At 35.9% G+C, this 26,580-nt stretch overlaps 1 protein-coding gene, 1 non-coding gene and 1 pseudogene across 5 annotated transcripts in view; 1 reads left to right on the top strand and 2 right to left on the bottom strand.

Annotated features, from left to right (window-relative positions):
• Positions 1 to 1,008: 1,008 nt before the first annotated feature.
• The window catches only part of UACA (uveal autoantigen with coiled-coil domains and ankyrin repeats), an 86,129-nt gene continuing 60,557 nt past the window's right edge, over positions 1,009 to 26,580 (bottom strand). For 2 of the 4 annotated variants that reach the window (XM_036842490.1, XM_036842492.1), the window contains exons 8-19: positions 24,491 to 24,672; positions 23,271 to 23,308; positions 20,498 to 20,566; positions 19,330 to 19,437; positions 18,750 to 18,782; positions 17,753 to 17,851; positions 14,389 to 14,425; positions 13,162 to 13,214; positions 8,844 to 11,582; positions 7,127 to 7,279; positions 5,220 to 5,285; positions 1,009 to 2,717 (exon numbers count right to left, since the gene is read on the bottom strand). In XM_036842490.1, coding sequence (XP_036698385.1) covers positions 2,646 to 2,717; positions 5,220 to 5,285; positions 7,127 to 7,279; positions 8,844 to 11,582; positions 13,162 to 13,214; positions 14,389 to 14,425; positions 17,753 to 17,851; positions 18,750 to 18,782; positions 19,330 to 19,437; positions 20,498 to 20,566; positions 23,271 to 23,308; positions 24,491 to 24,672 — 3,649 coding nt within the window. In that variant the 3' untranslated portion in view covers positions 1,009 to 2,645. The remainder of the gene's footprint in view (positions 2,718 to 5,219; positions 5,286 to 7,126; positions 7,280 to 8,843; positions 11,583 to 13,161; positions 13,215 to 14,388; positions 14,426 to 17,752; positions 17,852 to 18,749; positions 18,783 to 19,329; positions 19,438 to 20,497; positions 20,567 to 23,270; positions 23,309 to 24,490; positions 24,673 to 26,580) is intronic. The other 2 variants (XM_036842491.1, XM_036842493.1) reach the window with 1 other exon arrangement.
• Positions 8,071 to 8,143, bottom strand: TRNAW-CCA. Its single transcript has one exon. It is a non-coding gene; the product is annotated as a tRNA-Trp (tRNA).
• LOC118890136 lies at positions 25,190 to 25,701 on the top strand (annotated as a pseudogene).

Below are 26,580 nucleotides of genomic sequence, written 5' to 3'. Positions count from 1 at the left end.
ACCATGGTGAAGCAGATATCAAAAGAAGCTTGTAACCACTACTATTTCCCACTTGGCATTAGTGTAAGCAGGCACTGATGTATCTAGTCATCATGGACACCAAAAATTAATTTGAAACTCTTCCCTTTTCTTCTTTGAAACAAGTGGACTGAAAACATGAACCACGTTCTCAGTAGATAAGAAGCTCGTGTATGAGAACAATATTTAGGTCCTTGTTAGAAGAAAACTGGTAACGCTGGGGGGAAAAAAGTGCTCATGTTCTAAAGCTACAAGATTTTTAAAGCAGCAATTATCCAATGCATTTAGAATAATAGAAAAATTTAAACTGTATAATGTTGGTTAGGGTCAAGAAGAAAGGTTTAAATAAAAAACAAGCTATAAGAAAGATTAAGCTAAATTCACCCGGAATTTTAGAGTAGCACAGGTGTAGCTAGTGATTAGAGTCACTGTATTATTAAATTTTAAGATGTTCATTGCATTAATATTTGATTTTATTTTAATAGTTCTTTATAACACTGACCCTCTATCAAAAGGAATGAGATTTTCTGATGAAGCGGGAGTGATAAGAAAAAAAAAACAAGCAACGAATAGTAATAAAGCTTTCAACAAAGGACTGCGCTCCAAAAGGAATTCAGTGATTCTTTCAGACAGCACTCACATCTTAGACAACTGATTTTCCTCTTGGCCTAAGTTCAGACTTCATAGTCTTCCTGAATACAGAATAGCAAAGAGACCAGCATCATCCACTGTGCATGTTCCATTTGTTAACTATCTAAGAAGCTTTCACCTTCAGTGTTGTACATGCAAGCTCTGCCTTTGACCCAAAGGTGAGTGAATGAGAAAATGGGATTAATTCGAGGTTACTTGATATTGTATTCTACATAGCTAACTGAAAATGGGTGTCATCATCTATACTTTGCATTCCATCATTCTCTCCCCCAAATTCTCCAAAAATAGCAAATGGACTGGTTTACCGTGTAAATCTCTTACAAGATGTTCAAAACAATATTTCACAGAAAACATTTTATTGATGGTTGAAGACAAAATAAAACATATATAAACCCATATAGGGGTTCCCTTCCCACCCCTAATAAGGAAAATATAACACTGAAATGTAAGTATTCAGTTAAGAACTTCTCTACTCTAGAGCTTCGATAGGTGACCTAAAACTCATGACATAGAACTCATGCTGAAGGACAACATTAAATATAAAAATTAAAGAATCCAAATATTGCTTATTGTATATACCTACCTAAAGAATTCAAAATAAATCCGTTTCTGACTTTTCACTTTTGTTTCTATACTGAAGAAACACAATGGCTTATTCTTTGGTGGAATAAGTTATTGATATTTTGATGGTCCTTTGTCCTTGTTATTACACAAAAATGGGATCAAAAATCTGCTTCAGGATGCTCAAAGATTATTGCTAAGGCACATTTTGCAATTTAAAAAGCTTGGCTGCAATGATTCATTTGTTTAGTTTATTTGCTAACAGTCAAATTAGTCATTTTCAATCTGAATTGTAAATAAAATATTAATAAAATAACAAAACATATAAACTTTCCTTAATGAGATATAGTTAATAAAAATGGTTGGTTATAATATTTACTATAAACATGTCCAATTTCATTATTTTCTTGCTATCTATATTCTTACAGTTTACAATGTTATTGCACTTTTGTCTAAAACCTTAAAGATCTGTCTTCTAAAATCAATTTTCTAAGGCTGATTTTGCAAAAAAACTGCATTTCACATTATTAATCTCATTAGTGCAATTTTCCTATAAATAAGTACAAAACATTTGGAGGATGCATATATAATGAGTGCTTTGTTACTACAGTAGCAAATGTCAGAGTAATTACTAAAAAAAGTCTAACATTTTTGATACTTTGAAAAATCTAGTATACCATTTATCATAGTTCTCTTCATACTGTAAAAAGAAAAGTCACTACAAGTGAAAATTAAGATACCGTTGCGGAGATTATGAGGAAATTTTATTATAAATTCCTGATATATTCCACCCTTGCCTGTTCTTAGCCTAAATGTAATTTAGCACTGCAAACCATTTGTGAAAAGAAATTTATTTTAAAAGGCATAAAACTTACTAGTGTAAAAAGAAAAAAAATCTGTACCTCCAAAAGAAGTCAAAAGCACTCATTAAGTTACTTCAATAAAAATGGAACTTGGCCAGCCAAGTTACCATGCATTCCTTGAAACTGCATTAGGGCTCATGGCTTGACTGAACATCTGAAAGATCTCTTGATCCACTTAAAAGTGGCTACCAACCCAATTAATTTCTCTGGAAGAAAACTTTAATAATTATTTCAGCCTAATCCCTCTTCAAATGGACCCACTCAGATGACTCATGTTTTATTGAGTACTCAATCAATTAAAAATAAGTAGCCAATCCAAGGCAAAGTGTTATGTTGTTTGTCTAATTGTAAAATTAACATATAAAGAATGTAAGATTTGAACTGATATTGAAAAACTCAGTAACATATTTGTCTAATTTAAAAACCTACTGATGGATCAAAATATACTTATTTTATTATACTAGCACAGTGAGGCCCAGAAAGGCCACGGAGTTGCACACAGAATGCTCAGCACCAGCAGGGAAAGCCACCATCGGCTGGTGGGTGCTGATGCTAGCACACAAGCCCTTGCCGCATCTGTATGATCTGGAGTAAGGCCGCCTGCACATCTTCATCCATGTGACCCTTGGGAGAAAGAAGAAAGGGGAGAAATATTTTATGTCATCTTCATTTACAACACAAATTCTAAAGACAAGGGCTTTATAATAGAACCCTCATTGGTTGTGATTCACCAAATGCTAAATCCTCACCATCGTGGTGATATTCTAAAGGTTTTATTGGAAAACAGAGTAGAGCTCTATCATGGAAATAAAGAAAATCAATTTAAAAGTAGTGCACACCAGTTGCTCTAACATCTAGTATCAGAGAAGAGATGGACCAAACTCTTTCTTTTTTTTACATCATGGCTCAGATGATAGGGTAGTGTAAGTTCAGATGAGCAAGTAAACTACCAAGGAAATTTTTTTTGCTTCTGCTGAGTTTTCTTTTAAATTAGAAAAGTAACTAATGAAAAATCCCCATATTTATATTTTTTACATAAATAAGATCATATATATTGTTTGCAACTTGCCTTTTCACCTAGTTATTGCCTTAATTATTTATTGATTGATTGGCCACACCGCGCAGCTTGTGGGATCCTAGTCCCCAACCAGGGATCGAACCCAGGTCCACGGCAGTGAAGGCCCGAGTCTAACCACTGGACCACCAGGGAATTCCCTGCCTTAATTATTTTAAATTATTGTGTAATATCCACTGTATGGATGTATCATAATTTCTTTATTCATTCTCACAATGATGGGCACTTATGGGGTTTCCCATCTTATGGGGCAGATTCCTAGGGAAGAAGTTGCTAGGTCAAAAAAGCAGGCTCAATTTTTAAATTTTGCTAAGTACTACAAATATCCCTCTATAGAGATAATAACAATTTACACTCCCACCAGCAGGGTATAAATGCCCATTTCCCACAATGCCCTGGCCAATGCTACAGACTATCATCTTGTTTAAAAGTTGCCCATCCCAGAATTGAAAAATGGTACCTCCTTGTTTATTTGCATTTCCCCCTTTACTGGTGTAAGTTGAGACCTTTTGACGTGAATGTTATCCGCTTAAATTTAGAAAGAGACACTTTAAAGTTAAAAAGACGGCAAGAGGTTGATTAAATGCAAGTCAGTAGGTGGGCTTAAAACACCCCCCTTCCCTTTTTCTTGCTTGAGCACTTGAATGAGTTTCAGCATAACACGTCCTATTAATATAAAAAGTTTTGCTTCCAAAATCTGTTTCTATAACAGCAGATTGTTAATTCCAAACATTAGCCATAGTTGACTAAACTGAATTTCTTAGTTAACTTTATGACGCCAGAAGGCAAGACTATGTCAGATGCCAATTGCTTTTGTTATGTTTCATTAGGAGTCAGTGGACAATAATTTTGAATTTCAGAAGCATACGTGAAAAAAGTATGAAAGGCTTGTCAGTTTGCGGTCTTTCATCAAGAGTATGCTGTTCACCCCTGGCCAGTATCAGAGCCAAGCGAGTTCCTCACCCTCACTACCACAGATCGTCTACACTTTCTACTGTTTTTCCCTCCAAAGAACTCCCCATTCTGCTGCCATCAATAGTCTCGAATAATTGCAATAATAATATACTTTCAAACCCCAGCTTATCGTCTATCTACTAAAAAGAAAGTAGCCAAAGATGCTTTATCATATCATTCATTCTTTTACATTGGTTTCCCCCTCATCTCCTATAGAAAAGGCAGGCTTTTTTATTTCAAGAATTTGATATTGCAAAATCTTTTCCTTTTTATTATTTAACCTAGTTTTTTCTTTTTTTTTTTTTTTTTTAATGATCTTCTCTGAAGCTTTCTCTCAACACCTTTTTTTTTTCAGTGTGGACACTTCAAATCCTAAACAATTTCTATTACATCTCACCTGCCATTCTAACATTGTCTCGATTGTCTTCCCCCCAGAATCTGAGAATTGTGGAGATGCTGATCACAGGGTTTCTACAGAGCATTAAGTATAAAATCCTTCATATGTTAAACATGTTTCTTAGTGTGATTTTTTTTAATAGCTTTCTCATTACACCCCCCAACGAAGGCAATTCGTAGTCTTCTGCTTCACTGAGATTAAGGCTCAACAAATAAATATTATTGATGTTCTAACAGAACCACTTTTTTCTTAAGTTATTAAAATTCTGTGCACATTTTACTTGTCATTTTTGCACTTTTTTGGTATTCTCTACCTTTCAAAGAAACACTCCTGAGCTACCAAGAAACAATGAAGTCCTTCCCACTCTCCTCTTTTAGCTAACAGACGTGTGGATGTCAAGGCATTATCTCCAGCTAGCAATACCATTAACGTGTGCTGCCATCACATGTTGCCAAACTGTCTATAAAATGAATGACAAGCAGATGGAGACAACACTAAATTTAAGATGTTGTGTTGCCATACAGCTTTGTAAATTTCTCTGGGAGATAATGCAAGCCATGATTAAAAGAAACAATTCTAAAATAAGTATACGGGGGTTCAACTACTTTAAACATCAATGACTTTCACATAAATTTACTGGAAAATAAAAAATTATTTTCTCTGAAACAATATCCTAGCCAAAGGAGTAGTTCTTCTTTACCTGTGCAGCACTAAGAAGGTGTGTCCGATAAATTGCAATTACTTCTTGGTGCTGTCTGTCAGCATCCTACAAGTGCAGAAAGATGGACAGATCAGAATATCAGCATTCACGTTTTCAAACACATGGAGGCTTGTGACGATGCTGTCCTCAGGCTGGATGCTTCTACACGGTAGTATTATTAAAGTGCTCCTGCTACTTCTTATAACAAACCACCTTGGACCCACCAGATGCAAAATTCCAGTGCATAACAATAGTATACACTTTGTTAAAGAATGTGTGGGAACATTCACAGTGAAAGCAATGCACTTACCCTAGGTAACATGAAATTATTGCCTGAGTTCATATCGAATGCCATGAAATCACCCAGACACTTATCAACTTACGCTTTGGATTATTGCAAAAACTTCCCATCTCAGCCCCTGTCTCTAGACTTTATTCCTTTTCATGCTTCCAAGACTGAGGTAGCTCTTTTCTCGCATCACTTTTGACCCAAAAACCTTGGGTGACACCTCATTAGATATAAGAGAGAAATCAAACTCATCAGCTTGATTCTCAACAGTCTCCACAACTTGACCTCAAATACAGCTCCCATGCCTAGCCAGGCTGAGCAGCCTTTTACTACCCCTGGGGCATGCATGCCACTTGATTCCACCTCCATGCCTTCCTTCACACTGTTTCCCTTGCCAGGGAGAGTCTCTATTTTCCTTCCACCTACCTGAACACCATCTAACTACAAGTTCCGGCCAGGTACTCCCTTCCTCTTTGAAACCAGCTCCCACCACATCAGTCGTCCTTCCTTCCTGGGAATTCATATCACTTAGAATCTGGGACCATATTCTTAGTTCTATATTTGATATTTTTTGTCTCGTTATTTTACTTTTCATGGATCTCTATCTTGCCTAACTACCCAGAACTCCTTGGGGACAGGAACTGTACACTATCCCTGACAGTACTTAGCAGAGTGCCATGAACATAATAAACATATTTCTGAATACTGAAGAGACTACCATATCCTTTCGATAAGATCCAAATCAGTAATATGTCATCATTAATCTGCAGGCCAACAGTGTCATAAAATGAACACTTTAAAAAATAACTTTCTTCTATTCAAAAACAACTCAGGACAAATTCCTATAGAATAGGAAAATATTACCCAACAATTTACATTTGATTGGGCTATGTTTTAATTTGCCCCATAGCTCATCCAATTAAAAAAGCAAACAAACAAACAATCAGTTCATATTATCCTATTTTTATGGATAAGGAAGCCAAGGGTTAAGGGGAATGTTCCATGTCACTCTCTTTTAAGTGGTAGGGCTTAGAACCGAGATCCCAACTTCAGCTTCTTAATCCAGATGCTTTCTTTTAATATATAAAGGAGATACATATCCATATAGGTATCTATATGAATATATATACACGGATGTTTTCTTTTAATATGTAAGGATATAATGTATAAAACCATAGGAATGCCTACCTTCATTCATAAGGATAAAAGACTATTAAAAGAACTTCCTTCAGTTTAGTGGACCAATATTTTAGAGAGTATGCTACAGTTGGAAAGCTATCAGATTTGGAGTCAGCAAGTCCCAGGATTAAATCCTAGCTGTATGACCCCAGGCATATTTTCATCTTTGTTTCCTTAAGAATTAAATAGGGGGGATAAAACCTTGTAGGATTGTGAAGAAGATCAAGTATGTAAAATGTTTAGTGTAGTGCCTGGTATACAGTAAGCACACAAAAAATGATATTATATCATTAGTATAAGTAACTTTTAGCAAAAATGATTACATGCCTGGATCTGAACATAGCCAAAGATCAATCTGGTTTCTAAATGAGATTTTACAAACAAACAAACGAGACCCTGAGCAGATCAGCACGAAGTCCTGCAGGCCCCGGTTACTCACCACCAGCTGCTGCTGCAGGGACTTGACCTGGTGCTGCAGACTGCCAATCAGCTGACTCTGCCTCTTACTGGGACTCCCGCTCGTGCAGGTGAGCTGGGAAAGGCCACTGAGTGCTTGTTTTAGTCTTTCCACATCACTGAGCAGTTCAGTTATCTTATAAAAAAACGAGTTGTGGGAGAAACATGTATTAGTCACTTATTCACTTACAATGAACATCTTTACACAGAACTCATTCCTTGAGACACAAAATTTATCTTTATATGCCAGAAAGTTGAGGAATGAACGCTGTCAAGATTGTTATCAACAGTATGTGCAATATATAATTTCCTCTCAGTAAGGGGAAAACCTTTCATAGTTAAGACAATTAAATGAAATCATAAATACATGTTTGGTATGTAGTATATGCTTAATAAATAGTGACAATTGTAAGTAGGTATTAATAACTTGCTATTATAATTATACATTATATTCATAACTGACTTCCAAACAAGCTGAGAGCACTAAAATTCTGGGTCATATGAGCAGACATGTCAGAAAGTCAGTACTTGTACCTGTCCACTGAGGAGGGCTGGGGCTGTGTCTGCTTTCACTTGTCACTATATCCCCAGCATTAAGCATAGTACCTTGCAGGTAGAAGGCATTTAATAATTATTTGTTGAATGGGTAAAACTGAACTCAATCTCCCTGACTTCTCATCTTCATAGTACATACTTTATTCAATTACCAGTTTTGAAAATATTATTGAGCACCTATTCTGTAAATTGTACCATGAGAATGAACGATAAAGATGGAAACGTAAGTTATGAACCTGCTCTCAAAAACTAGTTGGAAAGACTAACCACATCATTCTTTTTTTTTTTTTTTTAATATTTATTTATTTGGCAGTGCCGGGTCTTAGTTGTGGCACACGGGTGGGATCTTTAGTTGTGGCATGTGGGATCTAGTTCCCTGACCAGGGATCGAACCTGGGCCCCCTGCATTGGGAGCAAGGAGTCTTAACCACTGGACCACCAGGGAAGTCCCAACCACATCATTCTGACACGGTAATATATTTGTTGTAAATGGATGGCAAAACCAAAATACAACATGCATTTTGGAAGAGGAACAGTTTACTGTAGGCTAGGTTGGCCAATGAAGGCTTTAGGAAGGAGGGTTAAGTGATGAAGTGGGCATTAAGGAATGTAGAGGATTTAGGAAGGTAGAAAGGAGGGGCAAGATATTCTGTCTGTAGGAAGATACCGGGAAAGAATGTACTATGAGCTGGAGGGCTCAATTTACTGGTATGGGTGAGTGCCAAGATCAAGTCTGGGGGGCTCTGCAGCATCCTTAGTTTCTCATAGCCCAGAAACATAGCATTTTTTCCTCCTCTCCCTCACCATTCTTTAGGTACCTTAAAACCCACTGGGTTTTGACCATTCATTTTTGAGGCAAGTGAGTTTCCCCATCTTACCTCAATTCTTGGCTGTAACAGCTGAGGAAACAAAAGGAAAACTGCTTTTGATTTTTGTTTGTGTGACTTTACCTTTTTCTCAACTCCAATCTTTTTTTTTTGCATACTCGTAGTCAAACTAAAAAGGTGGCATTTAATGGTCACTTTGTTAATGCTTTTGTAAACCTGTCTTGTGGAGTGCTACAGTAAAGAGTCCTGTTCTACTCTGGCAGTTCTGCTCTGGGGTTTCCAATACCAAGCCATGCTTACCTAAAGTATTATTATTACCTTATTATCTTTAGCTTCGATTTGTTTGGCGGATTCCTGTATTCTTCTCTGTAACTCTGTGATTGTTGTTAAGGACTTATCGCATCGTTCCTGCTGATCCTTGATTTCTTGCTCAATGCTGAAATGGAGCAATTCCTTCTCATCTTTTGCAGACAGTTCCTTCTTTTTGGCATGCAAAACCTCCTCACATACTTCCTCATACTTCATATTCAGATTGGCCAATTTTTCATTTAGGTTGGAAATCTGTGTCTCCAAATCACTTTTCGTTGCTTTATATTTAGACAAATCAACCACCTCCCTAGTCTCTAATTTTTTTAATGCTTGTTTAGTATTCTGAATCTCAGACTGGAGCTTGGATACCTCTTTGGTTTTGTTTTGGCTTTCTTCTTCCTTTTCTCTCAAGCTAGCTTTTATGATTCCAACTTCTTTCTCAAATGCTTCCTTAATCTGCAAATGCTCTGCGAGGGGCACAGAGGAGTTCTTTTGATTCTCCAGCATCTGCCGCAGTTGGGTCACTGTCTGCTGCTCTTTCTCATAACACCTTTGCTTAGTCTTCAGTTCTTCCTTAAGCGTCTCAATTGTGCCATTAAGAGATTTTTTCAGGGCCTCAACCTGTTCCAGTGGAACATGCTGTTTCTGCAGAAGAGTTTGTGCTGCAAGGATCTCAGAAATCTGTTTGGCATTCTCCTCCACCAGCTTCTCTTTCTCGTTCTTTACCTCTGTGTATTTCTGCAACAGGTCTTTTAACTGTCTGTTCAGCTCTTCTGTTTTTCTGCTTAATGCTCTTTCCATTTCATGAAAATTCTCAACAAGAACATTTTTATCCTTTAGATCCTTCTGAAGAATGAGGATCTCCTTCTTTAACTTGTCATTTTCTTGCTTGCACTTCTTGGCCTCTTCTTCGCTGATGTGATGCTTTTGTGTCTGCTCGGATAACTGTTCTTTTAGTTCTTTCTCGGTAGCTTTAAATTTTCTCTCACACTCTTCAAAGCTGATAATTGGAGCATATTTTAGCTTGATGCATTCTTGTATTGTGTCAAGTTCCCTTTTCTGGGCCTCGATCTCGGCATGCAGTGTTACAATCTCCTCCTGGCCTTTTTTGTAGTTAGCCAATATTTCGGCACTGTTGTCCTGGACCTTCTTCATGCTCTTCCTTACAGCACTCATCTTTTCCTCATGCTCTCTTAGGCTTATGTACTCAGCTTTTATTTGGTTCTGAGTGTTCTCCAGGTTTCTTTTTAATATTTCATTCTCATCTTTTATTTTCACAAATTCTCGATTTATATCTTCACACTTCTTCTTCATGTCTACTAATTCTCTGCTGGTTTTATCCAATGTGCTACTCAAAGCAGTTTTAATCTCTTCGTGGGTTTTCACTGGCACATACTGATTACTCATTATCTTTTTCAAGTCAGTGTTTTCAGACGTGAGCGAATATATTTTGTCTTGGTCGTCACCACATTTTTTATTAAGTTCAGACAGCTGCTTCTTAAGTTCAACGATATTGGATTTCAGAGCCATTATCTCTTTTTCGTGTTTCTCTGGAGGTATGAACACAGTTTCCAGGCGGCTAACGTTCTTACTTAAACTGGCATTTTCCATCAGCAATTTCTCCATTTCCAACTTCTTTTCTGTATATTTGTGTGTCACATCTGAAAGCTTTTTATTCAGATCATCAACAATTACATCACGTGACTTTTTCATTTCTTCACTTACTTTTAAAGGGACGTAATGATTTTTCATTTCAGTTGTTAAGTTATGTACTTGTTGGTTGAGGAGATTATTATCCAGATAGACCTTTTCGATTTCCTTTTGTAAGGTCTGATTTTTCGATGTTAACTCACTGATTCTCTTCCCAAGTTCTCCTGACTTATGCTCTAATCTGCTCTTGAGCTGCTCATGTTCTTCTGGTTTGACGTGCTGAGCCAGTTTGGCCTTCAAATTCTCAAGTTCTCTCTTTAACGGTCTAATTTCGCTAAGTGATCTTTCGTATTCTCTTTCCATCTCTATTAATTTTTTTGCCTTCTCGTTTACTTCATTTGACAACAAGCTCTTCATGTTTTCAAATTTCTCTGCCGGAATGGAAAGGGTCAGCTTGGATGACAAGTCCTTTAACTGGCCTTCCATCTCGGTGACCTTTCTCCCTCTCTTCTCTCGCTCCAGTTCACACATGCTCAATTCCTTCTGCAGTCGCTTATTCTCTTCCATTAGCTTGCCTTCATCCCTCTTAAACTCTTCAACTAACATCTCATTTTGTTTGATTTGGTTTCTTAATTTCCCCACTTCTGCAGACGCACCTTCATATTTCACTTTCATGTCTTTCAACTGATCCTTCAGTTCCTCTGTCAGTCTGTGGTTCCCAGTAGCTGCGTCGCTTGTTAGGTGCTCTTTCAGGGCAAGAAAATGTGTCTGCATTTGTTTCACTTTACCTTCTGACTCATACATTCTCTTCTGAACATCTTTCAAGGCGTCTTCTAGTTGCTTTATCTGCTCATCTGAATCCTCTTTGACCCTTTCACATTCCAATGCTAAGGCTTTGCACTCTGCCACCTTGTGAGCCAGTTCATTTTGGAGCTTGAGTCTGTCTTGTTTTGCAGAATCACAGAAAGTTCTCATTGCTTCTAATTCTTTCTTTAAAATTTCATTTTCTGAATATGAGGTTTGATTAGGTAAGGCCAGCTCCAGTGGTCTTAACATAGACCTGCTCTGCATATGGGCTGGCATACCTGTGGAAGTACACTGCAAAAATAATAAAAAATAAATTATCAATTCCAAAAGCCTAAAGAAGACACTTACTTATTTACCAAACTTATTTACCAAACTTACCATTGGTAATACCTACCCAAACATGAATATCAACTTTATCAACATACATTTACTATTTCTATGTTTTATGGCACATAATGTACTTAGAACTTCAAATTCTGAAGAAAGTCATCAGAACCCTTGAGTAAAAACAAGGCTTTCACAATTTTAAATCTGCAAATAATTCCACAGAATATTATTTTCTAATAACATATATTGACTTCTAAGTTCCCTCAATGTTAACTCCAGTGTAATGTTGTTTAAATTATAAAAATACTACCAAAATAAACCTAGCTAGTATAAGAATTGTCAAGAAAATGATGTCAAGCAACTCACAAAATAGAAACACGTTTTCTTCTCTCAAAAAGAAAGATAAATTAGAACTTAGCATACGATCTTACTACAAAATTGGATTGACATCTTGTTTCCTCTATTAAATGCTAACAAAAAGAAGTACAATTTAAGTTCTCATTGAAATATTTCAGAAGTATCAGAACATATAACCATGAAAGATTAACTATTTCTACTTTTCCCCATCCACCCTATTACAATAAGGGCTCTTTTAAAGTCATGTGCTATGAGTAAAAAAGCCATGTGCTGTGAGTACAACCCACTATTTTATATGGCAGGTTTTACTGTTGTTCATTTCGATCCACACTGCCTTCCCATGGATGAAGAAGAAAGTTAACAAGGAATAATTTCTCAGCCTCAGTCTACTTCTAATTATCTTTCAACTTACCAATTATCTTTAGACTAAGACTACTATCACCTACCAACAAACTACTTACACAGCTTCACAATTTCCATAATTTTATTACAATCAAATATTTATCTGATGTTCTTAAAAAAATATTATTCAGTTGATTGACAACCAGTCTCTCAACTTAGAATCTTAGAAGTTTCCAGCTTAGAGTGATCTTAGACATCATATAGGCTAATTCACTCTTCTACAGAAGAAAGTATGTAAAAAAACCTTTAAAAGCCCAAATATTTATCAGTTCTGCAGTTCATAGAAGGTACTAAAAATGCAAACCTTGTATTTACTGGAAACTAAAAGTGAGGAGCAGTTAAACAAGTAAGAAAATCAGATAACACTCCTTCTTGGAAGCTTTATTTTGTGGTGAATTTCCAAAATATAGAATATATATTTGAATGCAAGGAATAATACATTTAAAAGTCAAGACATGCCTTTTGAATTATTCATACCTGTCTCCCCCTTTAATGGGCAAATATGAAGAGGTGACCAACTGCTGTTAAAGAATAGAGGGCTACTGTCAAAGACAATGAAATTTTAATTCAAATCTCTTATTTAAGTCACTGTCACCACAAATACTCTAGAGGGCACTAGACACAGCAATATCTGCTTTTATTAAACTCAAGACCACAAGGCCAACTTTTGTTTGATAATGCAAACCTTATTCAGTGTACATATAGATGATAAATATACAATGCTCTTTTCCTTTTTAAAAAGGCACAATTATTTTTATAAATATATTTTAAAATAAAATATTACCTGTGAGTCTGTCATGTACATTTGACCTTGTTTAAGAAGCATATCTTCTTTTCCTAAATAAGTCCAAATAAATGGTATCTTAAATATCCATATCAAAGAAGTCTAAGCATTAATTTGGTGTTATTATCTCCTTTATTATTCAAATAAAAAAGAAGCATGAGTTACAACATAAAATTATCCTTGTTCTAAAATATCCATATTTTTCCTTATTACTCCTATATACATAAGGAAAGTATGTATATTCTTTTGAATAGATACTAAGTTGGTTTTTATATTTTATTTATTTATTTTTGGCTGTGTCGGGTCTTAGTTGTGGCATGCGGGCTCTTCACTGCAGTGCACGGGCTCAGTAGTTGCGGCGCACGGGCTCCAGAGTGTGTGGGCTCTGTAGTTTGCAGCACACGAGCTCTCTAGTTGAGGCACGCGGGCTCAGTAGTTGCGGTGCGTGGGCTTAGTTGCCCCACGGTATGTGGGATCTTAGTTCCCCAACCAGGGATCAAACCCACGTCCCCTGCACTGGAAGGCGGATTCTTAACCACTGGACTACCAGGGAAATCCCACTAAGTTGGTTTTTTGAATTATGTAAAATTGTTAGACTAAATAAGTTAAATGATTATCATGAAATATGTATATTACAGTCAAAATAAAAATGGTGTTCTTTGCAATTTATAGGATGAATATTACGATTGTACTTAACTAACGGATAATTTAATATTCAACAGGAAGCAAAAAATTAGATTTTTCTAGAGAAATTGTTTAAAATTGGAGAATAAACAAAAGTGAAAATTATGTATAGTCTTAAAATAATAAATATTTATGGAACATCTAATTTTAAAATGCTTACCTGCATTGAGACTATATCCAAAGATTTCTCCAAATCAGAAAACTATGTTTACGTCTCTTTCCATAAAAAGCAGGCGCCAAATATCACAAGATAAATGTCTAACATGCGACAAGGCAAATTTGGTAATGCGGACAATATACAATTTAATAATCTAGGTCCTAAGGAAAATCAGAGCCTCAGTGATTACCAGATTTTATGTTAGAGACTACAGGAGTCATTTTAATCTCTTCCTAGTTCCATGTTGAGGTATAACACACAAGTAGTTGGATGAAGTTTTGCAGCAGGAATATCATATACAGTTAGACAAAATAAAGAGGCATAAACATTCTTTTTTTTGCTTGAACTGTGTGAACTGTAATGATAATCTATACTTTTATACTTACTGTTACTGAAATGACTTCCCGATCCTAAATGATTGCTCTGAAATCAGAAGGATACATTAAAACATTTTAGGTGAATACTGCTTCATTTTGTTAAATTCTGTATCTATTTTAGCTCTAAATGATCCAGTCATTAAAACCACATTTTCAACATTCCTTGTTTCTCCTGGGTATTATTCTACTGGAACTCACAGAAAGGCAGAACACAGTTAGAGAGATCAGTTGGGAATAAACTACTTCACTCAGCATTTTAATAAAAGCAGCCAAGTATTTCAAGGAAAAACCTGACTGCTCAAAAGAAAAAAAAAAAAGCTCCAAATGAAATGAAGCAACCTTGAATGCATACTCTCTGCTGTTTCTTTACTTCAAAAGGAAGGAAATGCCACATTCGCCGCAATAAATCAATTTACTTTACCACCATTGGGGAGCAGGAACCCTACCTCATCGCCTGTGAAACATTAGCCTAACCCCCTCTTTCAGAATTTATGGAACACCAATTACCTTTGAAGGTAAAAGGAGACAGAGAGCAGGAAATGAAACTGAGGCAAAGAGCTATATATAGTTCATAATAAATCCATCAATACATCAGTTAGGAAAAGGAGAATAATAGAGAAATTTTAGATACTCTTAGTTAAAATATATTTGGATTGCTCCTTATCCCAAGTAAGCCAGACACAAAGAACCTAACATAAATTAAAATACTATACTTTTGAGAGTAAAGATATGCAGATGTACTTCATGTTTGTGTATCTGTCTATATTAGTACTAATAGCTGTGTGTCAGACTCTGATAGGTGACCATGATAAAAACGGCCCATAGTTCCATAACTAAATTAATGTCCCACTAATACTTATTGCCCCAAGGGTATGGAAAAATATCTGTAAACTTAGGTAAGCTCTTTGTTCTAAGTAATATTTAATACTAGAGCCTGTAATAAGTAGTAAATGGGCTTATACATGAATGGGTAAGAGGAGGCCAAGGCACATAAGGAATTCAAAAAACTTAGTTTGGGTTTATTACCTTGACTTGATGACTCAAATGAAAACAAATGCATGAGTTACAACATAAAATTAGCCTTGTTCTAAAATATCCATGTTTTCCCAAACCTGCTCTATAAGAATAAGGAAAATGCCTACATATTAAGTATTACACATAACACAGCAATTCTGTTGGCCGTTTACGAAGACTTTTAAGTATGTGAGATGATATAGTAGTGGATATTCAATATTTATAAATTATGATTCCTTAGCTTTTAAGGACTGCTTTCATAAATACTGGGTCACATATAAAGTGGACCTTGTAATTTTCTTCTTGAAGGTTATAAATCATTTCTAGTATAAAAATTCATCTGACTGGGGAAAATGTCCCCATTATACTGAGTGCAAAGACTTACAAAACAGGATGAATAATAAGACTACCTGTTGAATTCATGTATATAACACAAGTTATGTACAAAGAAAGGTCTGAAAGGATGTCAGGTGCTAAGAGTGCTGGGCTTATAGGTGTGTTTATTTTCTACTTTTAGTTTAACTATATTTTTAAATTTTTCTGAAATAAATATATGTTGTTTTATAAGAAACAGTAAGTATTTTCCTGCAGTTTATAATAACCTCATTCAAAGTTACAGACTTGTCTGAAGCTACAGAAAATCATCTATTGTTAAGACATGAGAGTCTACTCTTAGGAGAAAAATAACACAAAAATAGTACCCAATTATAGGTGTCAAACTTTGATGAATACTTCAAAGGCCCACATACACTTCTGTATTTTCTCCAGCTGAGTGTAAAACTAGTATTGTAGTTAGGAGCACAAACTGCCTGAGTTCAGGTTCTGGCTCTGACACTTAACTATTATTTATAAAACCCCTCATGGGTAAACTGCTCTTTGCCTCAGTCTCTTTCTTCACTTATGAAGTGGAGATAAAAAGAAAACATACCATACCAAGTTGATGTGTTTATTAAATGCATGTAAAGTGCACAAAGCAATTTCTGGCACATGGTTGGGGTCATGAACGTGTTAGCTATCACTAGTTTCATTACTAACCTTAAAAAGTCTTCAAATGTGAAAAGAGATAGAAGGCCCTATACTAGATTGTTCTTTAGCTGATAAAACTGTTTCTAAATAATTTCAGAATTCAGTCTATAAATATAAACACAGGTTCTTGGTTTTATTTTTTTTTAATGTATCAAGACATAACTCACCTGCAATAAAGTACACAAGTATACAGTGCAATGAATTTTTGCATATGTATACTTTGTGTAATTACAACTCAGATCAAGATATAGAACCTGTCTAGCACGCCCAGAAGTTTCTTCATGCCCCGTCCTGGTCAGTAACCGGCCACCAAAGGGTGGCCTCTATTCTGACCTGTATTAGCATAGATTAGCTTTGTCTAGTTCTGCACTTCACAAAAAAGGAGTCAGGCAGTATGTGCTCTTTGTGTCTGATTTCCTTCATGCAACATTATGTCTTGAGATTCATCCATGTCTTTACATTCTTTTTCATAGCTGCACCCATATTTTTAAATTTACACACAAAAAAGTTACTTTTGTTATGTACTTTGGAGTTATATTCCACAATAAAGATAAAAGACTCACACTGAATCAGCCACTCTCTTCAGTGACCCCCAGTGATGAACAACATTTATAAAATATATATTTTGGCCTTGCAGAACAAATCTATGCCGTTAAAAGTCTGGAGAGTGGTCACCCTTGGTGCAGGGAGCAAGCGTGAGGAGGCTTCTGGGTACTAGTTATGTGCTGTTTCCTGATCTGGGATGTTAGATTTGTGAAAATTCTTCAACTTATTCACTTTAACGTGTTCTTTTTAACGTATATTGTATTCTGATTAAAAGTTTTAAAAAAACATAGTCTTCGAAAAACTAAGAGCTAATTGAGCCAACAAAAGATAAGTATATGATCTGAGCCTTATTAACACACTACTCTCACCAAACAAATCCACATATGCACAAGGTCCTTTCTGAGATAATCCTGGAATTACCGCTTTTCATTTAAATGATGCTTTTTATTAACACCATCATAATCACTGCAATTTTACAGGTAAAAGTATAATGTCTTGAAAAGGTAAAGATGACAAAGAGGAAGGCTGGGGAAGAGAAACTGGAACTGAACTAAATGTCAGTTTAGTCAATTTCAATGATCTCATTTAACCTTTAAAACAACTCTGTGGAAAAAAGGACAATCACCCCAATTTTGCCAAAGCAGCACAAAGCTCAGAGACTTTAAATAAATTGCCGGAGGTCACACTATAAAGAAGAGAGTGATAATTCAAATTCAAGCCTGACTTCAAGCCCTTTACCACTGCCCATTATGAGTTACATGAAATAATTTATTTAAGCTTTCTATACCTCAAAATACTTGAATCTATTTTTCAGAGCCTCAATAGTTCTTAGGCTTTCTTCATGTTGCTTTTCTTTCGCTGCCAAAAGGGACTTCAGCTTTTCTTTCTGAAATGGAAAGGAATAAATACAGAGCAAAATCACCCTGTGCTTGAAATTGTGTTAAAAATGTGTTTTAGAAAATGTGAATTAGAATTACTTTGAGGACTATAGTTAATGAATTCTCTAACCTGGTCAATTTTTTTTTTTTTTTAAATGGAACTTTTTTTTTTTTTTTTTTTTTTGGCTGTGTTAGGTCTTTGTTGCTGTGCGCGGCGGGCTTTCTCTAGTTGCGGCGAGCATGGGCTACTCTTCCTTGCGGTGTGTGGGCTTCTCATTGTAGTGGCTTCTCTTGTTGCGGAGCACGGGCTCTAGGTGCACAGGTTTCAGAAGTTGTGGCTCACGGGCTCTACAGCGCAGGCTCAGTAGTTGTGGCGCATGGGCTTAGTTGCTCCGTGGCACGTGGGATCTTCCCACGCCAGGGAATGAACCCGTGTCCCCTGCATTGGCAGGTGGATTCTTAACCACTGCGCCACCAGGGAAGCCCTAACCTGGTCAATTTTTAGCTATTAGTAGAGTTCAAGGTTTGTAGAACTATACTAATAATATACAATATACACAAACAATATTATGAAAAATTCAAATTTCTGTGGTTTGTTTTAAATCTTATTATTTTCAGACATTTTCTCTATAATGCTTAGAATTTTATATCTTTTCATGAAAAGTTTCATAGAAAATGAGCCATTCAGAGGCTCATTTCAGTAACAAGAAAATGCCTACAATAACCCACGCCACTATACTCAAAACATAATTTTACAGTCACACGTAGGTTTTGTTTTTTTCCTTTGAGCAATAACCAAAGAGAGAATTCTGTCTCCACATCAGTTCAGGACTTAAACCTCTACTGCAATGTCATCTTCAATTTACACAACAATTTACAGCTTTAAAGTAAAACTTATCATCCTACCTCACTTTCCAGATCATCAGCAACCATTACTTCCTAAATTTAAAAAGAAGAAGAAATGTATTTTCACTCTTGAAAGTTTATTTTAAAAAGCATGAGCTTGGCAAATATCTTTTAAAAAGGCTGGCGCATGTCATTAAGATTGGGGATGAGGCTGTGAGAAGAAAATGCCTACGTGCTACTACTTCTGTGCTCTGCGTTGTCATTCATGCTTCTCACTAACCAGGTTCAGAAGCACTTTCGACTCTTCTGAGACCCCATCAGTTACTTACAACTCTTACCTGCTCTTCCTCCTCACGTCTTCTGTCTACTCCTTCCCCTCTAATCCCACAACTCCAATCACAGTTCAGTCCTTTGTCATCACCACAGACCAACAGTGCTCTCTGTTCTTAGATCCGACCTTGTTTCATGTAAAGGTCCTAATAAGATATGACTTTCCACAGGGCAATGACCTGATTCTACCTCCTTTAGCACCTGGCACCATGACTTGCTGTGATGGGCCGTCATTAACCATTTGTTACCGATGATAATGACTCGTAGTAAAACAGTTCTGGATTTTTCTGGTGTGACGCAGATTATTTACCTCATTCAGCTGTAGTTGTAAACCATTGACTTTATCCAATAATATTCTCTGTTCCTGCTGAATTTTTCTCAACCTCTCTTTCAGATCTTCATTTTCAATCTCCAGATCCTTAAATAGCAAAGATAACATGTGCTAGACCAACTTTAAAGGAGCAATTCTTATGGAAGAAATTTCTAAAAGCAGTTCACTATCATAAACAGATATATACATATATAAAACAGCTTTAAGTATAAAGATACAATAATTTCAATGACATTCAAATAATTTAAAATCTATACATGAGAAATAACGCAGAAAATTATAGTCCTATGATAACTAACAAATACAACTATATACAAAGACAGCAAACCATCATGATTCTAATAAATAAGAAATAAAAGCATCATCTGGAAATAGAAAATAGCAGAAGAATATGTCATTTTAACTTTTGCCAAACATCTCTCAAATTTATAAGTTTAACAAAGCATAAGAATATCAATACTTCAGTGCTCTGATAAAACATTTAAGCCTCCAATTGAAGGCTATAGTTCACTTTCCTAACACTACATAGTAAATTATGAAAACCCAAATAATATGCTTTTGTTTTATCATATGGAAAAGGCTATTCAATTTATATTTTAATGGTATTTCAGTCATAAAAGAAAACATTTAATTATGGCTCTTCTTCCAATGCAATCGAAATAATAATTATTTTTTGGACACTTTGACGAACATAAAAGGTAAAAAGTGCTGTGTGGTTAACAAAATTATTTTTCTTAATCAAAATAAAAAATACTTTAAGAAAAATTTCAGATTTTGTTTAGTTACATTGATAACCATCATTTTTATCGTTATAATTAATTTTCTAAAAGGAATACAAATTTATGATTTACGGCCCAAAACAGATATATTTAAATCAACAAAAACTTACAGAAAGTTATTAAATTATTTACTTCCTAATATATATTAAAACAATACTTCCTGTAAGATAATACTGACCCAAACATTCATATCAAAAGTTAATTCTTTTAGAAGGAATTGGGCAAGTAGAATCACAAAACATAACAAGCTGCCCTTCCATCCCCTACTCATTTCCCCCGCATTTTTGCTTCCTTTCTTTTCCCCAACCCCACTACAAACAATGCTGGAATTCTTTGCAAAGGAAGATACCAATTTTTTTTCTTTTTACCTGAATGTTTTGATGCTCCCTCTGATCTGACTTCATATTTACTTCATCTAGCATCTGCGTCAAATTTCGCTTTGGTAAAACATAAGAAAACACAGATTAGCAAGTATGAGAATATAGAAAAGTACATTTTCCTCAATAGGCAATACACCCAATTAGTGATTTTCAGTTTATCCAAGTTTAAATTTTGCTGTACAAAACACAAGGTGGCAGTGTTTCCACTTAAAACTCCAAATGGAAAGAATCTTTAAGGATATAGGTTTTAAATAAATCAAGTATAATCTATTTTTTAAATACTAAAAAAATAACAGAATTTAAAACCCCTACTGCTAAGGATTTATTTTAACCAAAGTCACCAAATTTTAAAAAGGAGAATTTGTACTAGAGGCAAAACTCACGTTGTACTATAAAGCATCAGCTACCATTCCCAAAAGAAGAATTTGGTGTTTAAAAAGAGGAGGCGGGGGGAGTTACATTAATGTTGAGAGAAAATATGGAAATTACTTCTTTGAGTACTGATGAAATAAAATATCAAAGGGTGTGATAAGAAAGAGATAGACAATCCACTGACCAAAGCTATATAAAAGATTTCTAAATGACTTGGTTGGGTACATGATCTGTTTTTGTACACTTACTGCTTTGAAACTTTATTCAGCTTAGAGATTTGCTTAATAAAAACACAATACAATCATTAAACAAGAGATAAAATAATCTTTTTTTTGCCCAAATTGATCTTTAAATCTACACGATAATTTAGAAAGCCATTTCTTTCTTCCTTTTTGAGAGCTAAAAAACAAACAAAACGTGGAATGCTTTTAATTTTCCAAGATAATTTTATGTTCCACATTATTTGTTGACTCATGTGTTTAAACTATCTTTCTAATGAGCTTGGATTTAGAATTAGAGGAACAAGTTCCCATTAAGACGATACTCTGTATCCACGATTTGGCCCAAACTACATGTCTAGCCTCATTCCTTCTACCAAAGGGCCGTTCTTCACGTGGAATCTGACCAGCCTCATGATACCACTTTCAGCCCCCGCCTTCCCTCTGGTCTCTGATTCCTGTCACTCTGCCCCTCTACTGCCCCACGGGCATGTTAAACATGCTCCTTCATCAGGGGCTTGGTACTTGCCCTTCCCTCTGCCCTTGAGGCTTCACCCACAGAGCCGCTGGCTCCCTCCTCACTTCCTTCAGACCTCTGCTCGAATGTCAGTCACTTCCTGACCACACCATCTAAAAGAGCTTCCTGCCCTCTCCCTCTTCGTTCCCTAATCCTGTTCTGCTTGTCTTCAAAGCATCTGCCATGGTACTAAATACCCATTTGCTTACTGTTCATCTCTCTCACTGGGCTGGGAGCTCCAGGAGGGCAGGGACTTTGAACACTGATATCCCCAGCACTTAGAACAGTAATGGGCAAATAGTAAGTAACTGAATACATCTTATTTTTTAAACTATACTGTAGGCTTCTTGATAACAAGGATTATATGTCCCTTAGTACACAAACAAATCCTATTTACAGCAGATATTTTAAAATGTATTTAATTAACAACTGAAACAAATGAGGTTTACTGTTCTTAGCAGAATATTAACTCCATGAATTCATTTAGATAATTCCTATTCATTTAGATACCATTCCCATATTAATATTCAATAATTCTTTCTTTTAAATACATGTATGTTTCAGAAATAGTTCTTCTCTCAATATGTGTGAGATGGCTGGTATTGATATAAGAGGGCACATTTTATTTCCCTCTACACCCACTTAGGTTATCTGAGGAATGGGAGAAAAGGCTGAAACAGCTGCTCCAGATGGGAAAGAAAAGTGACAGCAGATATGACCCATGCAGGGACGTATTACTTAATTGTGATGGACTGAAAGGGAAGCATGCTTTCATACAGCTTTCAAATTTACGTGCGAGCTACAGAAATGATATAGAATGATGACAGGATGGCTCAGAAGGTACCTGATTACTTCTCTTCACGGTTTGGAAGTGCTCAGGTCCCTCTCACTAGAGAAAAGCTGAAAGCCAGGAAGGGAACAGCCAGCAGAAGAGAAGAGCTGCCTACACTAGCTTTGGGTGAGATGGTTTAAGAGTGTGCAAAGCAGCCCCACTCACTTTAACTCGAAGAGATTAGGGGAAATGATTAGACATCTACTGAGACTGAGACACAAAACCAGGGTTAAATAGTGATTTGATAATAAACTTAGTGCAAGGTATGAATTATCTCATGTACTGTGTTTTTTTTAAAGTCAAGTCCTCATTAAATTAAATACACACAGCAAAAAAAGAAAAAGAATGAGAACTCAAAATGTTAACAGTGGCATTGAAATCACAAATATAATCAGTTTTGAATTCTGTTTTCTTCATTTCTTATTGCTTGGAAGAATTTTCCCACATCAGGGGCTATTCGACTCTGTTACTAAGGGAGAATAGGAGAAAACTGTCGATGGTCTACCAAGCTAATATTCATCATCAAAGAAACTCAACAAGGTGCAATATTCCATACTTGAAAAGGCTGGATGTTCAAGACCAGCAATCAGGAGTCTACTTATTTCCCATTGGATACATTCTTTGTAATTAAGACCCACTGTCTCAAGCTGAGTGACAGTATCTGGATAAAGCCTCAGGATCTCATGACCTAGGTTCTACACGGGCATGATTAACTGGGAAGAGAGAACAGCATGCATTTAAACACAAAACGGTTATATATAACCATTACCCAGGTTTGCTCAGCACTTTACTTAAACTGCACAATATACATAATTTTTTAACCTGTTGTAAAGATGGTCCTTTCTTCCAAAGTTCTCTCCCTGAAGATTTAAAGAGAGGGAAAGGGAGGAGAAAGAGGAACAGTGAAACAGCAGGTTAACTTGGGTAGATTTGCATTCCCCAATTATATAATTAAGTCAATATTAAAGAAAGAAATTTTTAAGTTTCTTTTGAAGTTTACTACCTTACAGTTAAAACAACAATGAAATATCACTTTTGCCTATCTAATCGGTAAAGTATTTTTTTTTTTTGCTATGACAACATCCCTGTAGATGATATTCAATGCCAGGGAGGGGAGGCAGGTGAAAAATACAAAATTTAAAACATCCTAAATTAGAAGGCAACTTGTCGATATATATTAAAAGCTTAAAAAAATGTGCATAACCTGAAACCTCTTAATTCAATTTCTAGGAAGTGATCCTAAGGGTATAATAAAAATATGCTAAAATATTTATGCATAAGGACAGTCACTAAAGGACAGTCACTATTTATATTAGGAAAAACTGTATAAACAACTTAAATGACACCTATAGAAAATTGCTTAATTAAATTAAACTTAGATGGAATTTTATGCATCAATAAAAATCATACTGTAGAAAAATATTTATTTATTTGGGAAAAGTCTTCGAACTATATTACACAAAAAGTAATCTACAGCTCTCTACAGGTGACCTCAATTTTATGCACAGAGAGAAGACTGGAAGGATATTCCTCAAAATGTTAGTAGAGGCTCCTCAGTGGTAGAATGAGTGGTTGATTTTACTTGCTGTGCTTTTCTGTGCTTTCCAATTTCTCTTTAATAAGCATAGGAAAATACTTGGCACAAGTATTCAATAAATCTTAGTTGAATATTTTAAATACATGTTTAAACAATGATTCTTTCTTTAAAACTTTTTAAGTATGAGCTTAAGCACTTCACCCCTCCTCATCAAAAAATATATATTAGTAAAACACTTTATCTGGCTCTTTCTTTTCAGTTCTTAAATTACTCCACAGTAGAGTAGGGTTGACTGGATAAACTGGACAATACATGCAACACACACTGCCTCAAAACAAGTGACTATAATGTAAAACCACACAGCTGGGGCAGACAGGGAGATGAACCAATACTGCTTATTGTAAGGAGTGTTTTGCCCCTTACGAACTGTAGCTCTACCATCTAAATCTTTAAAAGCTGCTCTTTATTAACTAGCACTTTTCTAGTGACAGAAAACTGCTGGTACCTTTGTTGGTATTTTCTGATGCAGTCTTCAGTAAGGTTAGAATGTCCAGATTGTCACCAATTCTTGCATAGTAAGAACTATCATGGCCAAGGGCATCCAGCAAGGTTACATCAGCACCATTTCTGATTAAGACTTCTACTGCATCTTTGCAACCATACTCGCAACCTAGCATGACAGCAGTCCTAGAAGGCAAGACGGAAGAATAAAAGACCTTGAGAAGGATCCAAAAAAATATTTCAGGAATCTCTTTCAGAGGTCCCCTTCTTAAAGAACAGATATTACTTTAAAAAGCCACGTTGTTATAGACACAGATTTGACTTCATATTTTTATCTTATATTTTAACTCCATTGCATTTATAAAAACATTTGTTTTGTGTCTTAGTTTGCAGAGCTAACATTTTACATCTACCTACACACATTTGTTACTTCTACTACCAAATTAACCTCCTTTATTCCAGTCCTTCTATGTACTACAAGTTAATTGCCACAAAGATCTTCCACAACTGATACTGTCACCTTATCTGTGCAAAACCTACAACGATAAACGCAAGCTATTTAAATCACTTTGCAGGCCTTTCCGCGTCCCGTCCCCCACGGTGGGCGGCGGGACAGAGTGACACAGTCCTTTCCGAGGGTTCTCGGCCAAGGGCTTCATCGCGGGCCCTGCTACCGCCAACCCCACTCCTCGTCGGAGAGAAGATGGAGGGCCGGAACAGCGCCATCTCCGCCGGCGTGTGCGGGGCCCTTTTCATCGGGTACTGCATTTACTTTGACCCTAACTTCAAGAACAGGCTGCGAGAACGAAGAAAGAAACTGAAGCTTGCCAAGGAGAGAACTGGACTTTCCAAGTTACCTGACCTTAAAGATGCTGAAGCCGTTCAGAAATTCTTCCTCGAAGAAATACAGCTTGCAAGAGTTACTAGCTCAAGGTGAATATGAGAAGGGTGTTGACCATCTGACAAATGCAATTGCTGTGTGTGGACGGCCACAGCAGTTACTGCAAGTGTTGCAGCAAACTCTTCCACCACCAGTGTTCCAGATGCTTCTGACTAAGCCCCCAACAATTAGAGAACTGTAAGTGCTCAGAGCTTGGCTGAAGATGATGTGGAATGAGAAACAAATGTCAACATAATAATCTCAATTAAAAAATATTTTTAAAATCTTAACTTGGAAGATGATCAGCTCTGGGGGAGTAAGGGCAAATAAGCTTGTTATGGACTGTCTTATACTGAAATCTACCAAAGTTAATTTTTACTTTGTGTAGATCCATTTGTCTGTTTTATTTATTTTCCCAGTGAAAAGTGTATTTTGTTAGAGAGGTTTTCATTTTATAAATACACTATCAGTTACTGAAAAAAATAAAATAAATCACTTCGTGAACTGAACTACATCATGTAAACGTCCCCAATGAATCCCTTCTATTCCAAAACAAGAATTAGATTCCTGTTCCTGATTTCTCTCTTTAGAAGAGCCTTTCTTCTCCTACACATCTCCTTCACATTTTCACACTTAATTTTAAAATTTGCCTTCTCAAATAAACCTTCTTTGATTAACCCCATTATCATGGACCACTGGTTTATTCTGCCATGATAGAATCGTCAGCACTTAAACATTTAACAGTATAATTGGCAGACCATAATAATGCAACAATCAAATCATCATGGAAATTTAGAAGTACTCCAGAAATTCTCTATTTTTACTGCTGAGGCAACCAACACTTAATGAAATGAAGTGACTTATCCTATATATGATTCTGTCTTCAATTGTGAATATTGAATTTCATACGGCAACTGATTTTTGCCTTTATTCGATGTCTGTTCTATTCCTCTTTTATACTCCCCGGTAGTTGCTGGAATGCAGTTTTACATAAAACAGGCATTAACAAATTTTTTGTTATAAGGGAAAAAATGTTATAGATAAGACAGGAAGAAAGAAAAGAAACTTGAATACAGAGTGTCAGAAACAGATTTTAATTTACCTTTAAAACCATCTGCTATGTAGTCTAAATATAATACACATTGCCCTATCGCATTGGTTTTTTTGTGAAGTTCCAATGAAAAAACACAGACAAACATACTTGGAAAAATAAA

Source organism: Balaenoptera musculus, chromosome 2 (assembly GCF_009873245.2).
Source record: "Balaenoptera musculus isolate JJ_BM4_2016_0621 chromosome 2, mBalMus1.pri.v3, whole genome shotgun sequence".
NCBI lineage: Eukaryota > Metazoa > Chordata > Mammalia > Artiodactyla > Balaenopteridae > Balaenoptera > Balaenoptera musculus.
This window is presented reverse-complemented; position numbering and strand designations above follow the sequence as displayed.